Source organism: Solanum pennellii, chromosome 10 (assembly GCF_001406875.1).
Source record: "Solanum pennellii chromosome 10, SPENNV200".
NCBI classification, from domain to species: Eukaryota; Viridiplantae; Streptophyta; class Magnoliopsida; order Solanales; family Solanaceae; genus Solanum; species Solanum pennellii.
Window position 1 is genome coordinate 66,646,791 of NC_028646.1, and position 7,044 is coordinate 66,653,834.

The 7,044-nt window shown below is 26.3% G+C and overlaps 1 protein-coding gene across 1 annotated transcript; it reads right to left on the reverse strand.

Moving 5' to 3' along the window:
* Positions 1-1,686: 1,686 nt before the first annotated feature.
* LOC107001834 (pathogenesis-related protein STH-2-like) lies at positions 1,687-3,884 on the reverse strand. Its single transcript, XM_015199795.2, has 2 exons — positions 3,624-3,884; positions 1,687-2,953 (listed from the first exon to the last, which is right to left on the reverse strand). Exons 1-2 carry the CDS (start codon positions 3,806-3,808, stop codon positions 2,650-2,652), a joined length of 489 nt encoding a protein of 162 aa, XP_015055281.1. The 5' UTR covers positions 3,809-3,884; the 3' UTR covers positions 1,687-2,649.
* Positions 3,885-7,044: the final 3,160 nt, after the last annotated feature.

Here is a 7,044-nt window from a genome sequence, read left to right on the forward strand (position 1 = left end):
ATGTTTTCCTTCATACCAAACACACTCTATATTGATAATCAGTGGACGGAAGCAAAAGTTGATCGCATGAATGCCCAATAAGATTTGCAATATGCTAAAGTATGAATTTTTTTTTTGGTTGGCCTGATGATAAGGACTTAAGGAAAGGTTTGCCGATTCAATGTGGGATAAAGGATTGCTGCAGGATCAGGGTCTTACTTAATCGTCACATTTGATTCGATGTGAACTCATTGAAGACTTTGTCAATCTAACGTCCATAAATGCTCATTACATAAAGGATAAAATTGGAGTTGCTACTTTCAATAGATGATTCTACTTTTAGGATGGACAACAAGCTATGGCGTGGATATCCTACCCAAATCTACTACCTACCTATTTTGTTAAGGAAACTCTATTCTCTTTTGCTTCACCAGTAGAAAAGCCTTTGCAGTTAGACATGACAACTATTAGTAAACCTCGACCTAGTTGTGTCAGAATCAACATTCAAGTGGACTTGATATCCAATTTGCCCAAGTTTGTGCAAATAATGTTAAAATACAATACAATTATTTGCCGAACTATTGTAGGGAGTGTAATTTCCAGGGTCATTGTGTGACATCCTATAGGGTATTGCATTCTTAATTAAGGCCAATTCCCAATGTGTCCAGTAGAAGTAGCAACTCCAAGGATGAGAGACAAAATCAAGACAAGTCTCCAAAAAGGGGGAGACAGCCACATCATGATACCAAAATGCTTACAAGTGGTTGTATTGTTGGTGACTTGCAAGAATGGGAACAAAACATCAATATGAAGAACGACAACACAGTTAAGGAGAACATTAATAAAAAACAAAAGGAAGGGGTTAGCAACAAAGAAGACATTACTTATACAAATAAATTTGACANAGCTATGTTCCGTTTTCTTGTTTTTTTTCCTTATTTTTTGTCATGATTACTCTATATTGGTGTTTCTTTTTGTATGAATTTAAAAATGTTAAAATATAACAAGATACTGTAATAAAAGGAAAAAAGTATATATTACGCGAAAATAAATAACTCAACTTTCAACTTTCAACATTCAATTAAGATAAGCTTTTTTATAAGTCATTAGCAAGCACTCCCCATTCATATTTACTTGTCGTATTATTATAAGTCATCTAATATTGGGAAGTGGATTGCAAATTACTAAAGTAACAATAATAAGAAAGGCATAATACATATATTAGATCCTAAATTTGGTTTCAAATTTTATATTTGACCTCTAACTTTCATAATGCACAAACAGACACTTTAACTATCCAACTTTTAAATAAATAAACACATGAGTCCTACATGTCACAATACACGTAGGACATCACGTAGGACAAAAAATGACATGTAGGACATGTGTGTCTATTTGTTCAACTTTATATAAATTTAAGTGTTTATTTGTGCACATCCAATGTTGAAGGGCATAAATGTAATTTGAAGCTAAGTTAAAGGGCACATATATGTATTATGTCAATAATAATAATATATATAATGTGATAAATTATTTCTTGATTTTTTCAACTGAACAAGTTAAATGAAATATCATTTTTTTAGTATTCTAGACCAGAAATCCTATCGAAAGAAAACCAGTTTAGACTTTCTTTCATTTAGATTAAAGTATTCAAAATATATGTTAATCATGATGATAATTAATCCTAGGATATCGAAAAATATAATATTGCCAAGAAAACAATTAGTAATAATTATATCCACGTAACTCCATAATAGATTCCAAAGGGGTTGATACTAATTAATTATTTTTTTTTCCTTTTTTTCTAATTTATATTTGTATTTATAAAGTATATAAAAGGAAGATTGGAAAGATCATTTATACTTTTAAGAGGAACGTACTTAATTAATTAATTAGTTAGTTAATCATATGATGAATTAATTTATATTTAGTTTGGATTGAAGGAATATTAACTTAACATATATGAAGCTAAGAAGGAATCTAATTCACAGCAACATACAAATTGCTATATCTTAATTTTGCTCTCTTTTATTTTTTTTATAGATATTAAAAAATCAACATATGAATTGTAGGAATATATATTTATTTTTTAATAATAGTGTGACATATTTTATTGAAAATCTCATTGATTTAGTTTAAAGGGAACATTAACTAACATGTTAAGATTGCATTTTTAGATGATTTAGCTCATGATATTTAACGAGAGGAGTATGAATATGACGATAATTATGTGTGAGGTCTTATTTACTATATATCTGTTGTTATTAATAATTTGGAGATGTACACGGCAAAAGAAGCTTGTGTTGTGGACTTTGATGATCATAAATAATGACGCTATGCCATACGTTAGCCTATGAATCTTGGTGATAAACATTGTGAAACTTAATTTGACGAAAAAATTATTAAGTACTCAGATAAAAAATCTCACATCAATAATTAAAAAGAAAAATACTTATGAAGTATAGAAAAACCTTTAGGAGAGAGTCACACAAGCTTTATTAAAAAGTGTATTGAACTAAATTTAGCCCAAAATAAACATTTAACTTGCATCAATTTGAATATAAATTTTTTATAGCATGGTTGAAAATGCTATATATCTTCAACAACAACAACAAAAATATTAATTAAAAAGGGGAACCAAATCATATAGGCTTTATTTTAATTAATTAATTAAGCATAAAGATTTGGATTTTGAATTAAGTAGGTTTCAACAGTTTTATAAATTCCCTTAGCACTATCTTTTCCATCTTTAATATCTTCTTCTTTGGCAAAAAAATCACCAATTCCATGATAATTTGTTGTCATTTTGCAAATACATCCTCCAATATTAATTTTGGATTCTTCAATTTTTATTTCATATGAAATAAAATCAAGATTTTGTCCCAATGGATCCCCTTCAATCATTGTGTATTTACACACCATATTTTCTTTATCTAATTCATCTATTCTATGTTTCACAAACTCAAAAGGGTTACTTGCAAATTAAATAAAAAAAAAATCAACAATAATATACTTGTGAAATTTCGGGTCTGAAGACCGAAGAGGATAATGTGTATGCAGTTTTACCTCTATTCTTTGTAAAATTAGGAAAATTAAACCAAAATAAGTCATTATGGAAATTAAAGTATTACATGTATAACCATTTGATAAGAGATTATGAGAAAAGTTGGCTGTAATTAATTTCCCTTAAACCTTCATTTGAGGGGTTGTTTATCTGTTTGGTACGACAAAAGTTATTTTTAAAAGAAAAAATTTTCTCATTGAGAAAGTCATTTTTCGGTGTTAATGACGATATTAATTAATGTTCATCTAAGGAAGAAAATAAGCGAAATTGATTTTTCAAGAAAATATTTTTGATAAAAAAGAAATTATTTTCTGGTGTTTGATTGCCAAAAAATTTTTGACATATATATGCCCAAAAATCTTGAACCAAAGTTCCTAATAAAGTTATAGAAGAACTTAAAATATCTATATAAAAAAATAATATTAATTCGAATTTAGGATATGAAAAAGAATCATGATAGAAAGCATCTCTCTTTTCAATATACTTTATACAGCGCGAATCCAAATTAATTGAATCTCAATACGGATACGACACTCGTTAAAAAAATCTAAAAATAAAAATAAAAGATGATATACACTAACCTTTTGTGAAGTTTACTTGTTCAATACTTCCAGCTCCACCATCTCCTTGTAATAAAACAACATTTTCAACAAATTGAGGTAATAATTTTGGTATTAAGGATTTTGAATCCACAATTAAAGCCTTAAATAAACGAATTGGTGTTATAGGGGAATTAATTTCTTCAGTAAAAGTTGTAACACCCATAATGATTATGAATAATCAAATTTTGGTCTATTAAAACTAAAAGTTTAATTAGTGGCTAAAAATAGATATCAATTATTTGTGCTGATATTGTATATAATTATGGTTAATTGGCATATATATAGGTTGGAATTTTTTTTAATTTTTTTTTTAAAAAAGGTCAATTTTCTATTTGGAATTTAAAATTCTATATTGAACAAAACACATGGGCGGCATTATATTTTTGGACTTAATTTTGGTCTAAGAGGAATTGAATTGTATTTGTTTAATTTTTCAGTCTTATTTTGGAGCCAAAAGTTTTAATGAGTTGGTAGGTGATTTTTTCTTTAGTCTTTTAGAAAAAAAATATATATTCTTTACTGGTGAGAAGGTTAAAATATGAAAATCGAAGTTCAAATTTCAACAGAAAGCTAGAAACGAAAATAAAAATAGGTATTTCTTTACGTCTATTCAGAAAAAAATTAATTTTGTATGTTTATGTCTTTCAATATGCAAAATTACTCGATATATGTATGTTGATAAAAGATAATAATAAATATGTGCAAGCTGAATGAGATATTATTTTAAAAAAATCTAAATTCGGGTTTTTTAAACCAAAAGAAAGAAATTAAATAAAAAGGAATATACAAAATTTGACTGATGAATTATTTTTCAAAATTATTTTTTATAAATGTTGCTTTACAATGTCATTGTCCAATATGGGAATGGACCTACTTATTAATATTACTTTTTGTTTGTTGTTATTAATAGTCCAATGTTGAATGAAGAACCACAAAATTTGAGAAGTGAAATAGGAATTGAGTTTCTATTTGAATAAAATAATAAATATATATTCCAATTTAATTATTGAAAGTGATTCAACTAATAATTATTATTTTAAAATTTTATTTCTTTTATGAATACAATTGAAAATAATAAAAAAGAATTCTCACATATATATTTAGTTTATAAAACATGATCAAGCATACATGTAAGGTTAAAAGCGGAGACATGATTTAATGTTTAATTAATTGATTCAAAAATCTATTTTTTAAAAGTTTGTAGGTTTTAAATTAAAATTTTATATATATTTGATAAATTTTTTAATTACAAGTATAAGGTTTAAATTAAAATTATCTAGCTTATCCCAATCTAAAATTAAACCATGTTAGCTTTGCTACTACCCAAGAAGCATGTTAAAGATATAATATATTGACATATTTTCTCTAATAGTTTAAAATTTTTATACAAGGCGTGATCATGATTCAAAAAATCTTTCCTCAAAATAATTTTTAAACTATAACTGATTATAAAAAACTGCATGTATAAAATTATTATGTAAGTATATTCACGTCACTAAATTACTTGACTCTTCTAAATAGGGACAGAGTAAGGTAGAGCTAAGGGGTTTAGATGAAAATTTTTCATCATTTATAAATGATTAATATTTTTTAGCATATATAATAAATATTGATTTCTTTTTAAAAATCCTTTATATATTTATTTTTTATATTTTATTATCATTAATAAAAAATTTGACTCCGATACTGCTTCTGCACAAACATGTCATGTCTCATGTTTGGTAGAGTTTACGCAAAGATAGGACAATATTTATTGAGCCGACACTTTTTTGGCATATGAACAAGTTTACGATATAAATATATAATATATTATAGGAATGTTGGAAATTTTTTATATTTTTTATTAATATTTTCAATGTGTTGTATATGTTTTTATATGAAACTTACAATAACTTCAAAACTATTGTATATGAACACATAATTTTAATTGTACAACAAATTTAGTGATAAAAATTTTAAAAGTCACATTCAACGCACACCTAAAGATAGAGGACAACATACAATATAAATATATGTACATTGGACGTTAGTCGATATGTACATGATTTATGTAATAGTCGGTGGAAGGGTGAAAAGGTCACCATTACTAAGGATCCCTCTAATATAATATAGGTAGGGTTCGCCTCGTTTTGTTATTAGGGTTATCATTTTCCGAAAGCTCTGTAGAACCACCTACCTAACACTTTGTTTGGATAGTTATTACATATTGTTTCATAATGTATCGTACTGTATTATTTTCTAATGAATACGATATATAAATAGATTGTATCGTTCTTCGTCGTTACATAATGTCGCACATCCATAACTGAAATATGATAAACTTACAAGAAAACTTGGGTACGGAGTAGAGCTACTATGAAAACGTAGTGCATATCATAAAATAGAATTATTAAATAATAAGTAAAGATGAAATTAGAAGGAAAATATTACAGTAAAAATGCAATCATATCAAATCGATCGTTACATAAAATGAATCTTTTCGTTGTCACTTTACGATGGATTTAAACAATATGTTACAATAAAATATAAGTAACAGTTAAAATAGACATCATATTTAAATTAATAGTACAATACAATATAACGGATAACAACCATCCAAATAATAAGACGTAAATATTTTTGATCGATCGGTCAAATGTATAACTAGCTTGAGTTATGAGGTCCAACTAATCAATTCTGGGCCTCATTCATTGGGCCCTCAGCCCGCGTTCTAAGCTGACAGACCAATTAAAGCCTGCTATTTGTGGGCCCTGAAAGCCCATTTAGTTGGCCCACATGTCACACCAAAGTACAATTCAATTTCACCTCTTTATTGATGGTCAATTTTAAATTTTAAAATAGAATTTATTAATAATAAACCTAATAAATATGCAGTCATTATCTAATTTATTACATAAATTTATATATATAATGAACGTGTTTCAACCATGATTTAAATAGAAAATAATCACGGAAATTACTTGTATATCTTCCCAAAAATCAATTGCAAAAAAATATTTGATTGTTAATATAAAAATACATATATTTAGAAAAATAGGGGTCACTTAGTAGCTAATTAGAGTTATACATATATTAATAATATAAGGACTAGTATATATATATAAATGAGGATCTTCATTTCGCCTATGTGGCATGCTTCAATGATCAGAAAAATATTTTCAATTTTTTAAAAAAAATATGGCTTTTTAAATTATTTCTTACACAATAATTTTATGTGTATATATATTTTACTATTAATTAGTTATTTAATGATAATTACACCTTCTTTAAATCAAGGAATTCCAAAAGGCTACCATATTGCCTCAAACGTAAAATATTATTTTTATAATATTTTTATTCCTAATGTCCGTTTTCTACATATTATTTTTAAGTTTATATTATTATAATTTTTTTAGTTTT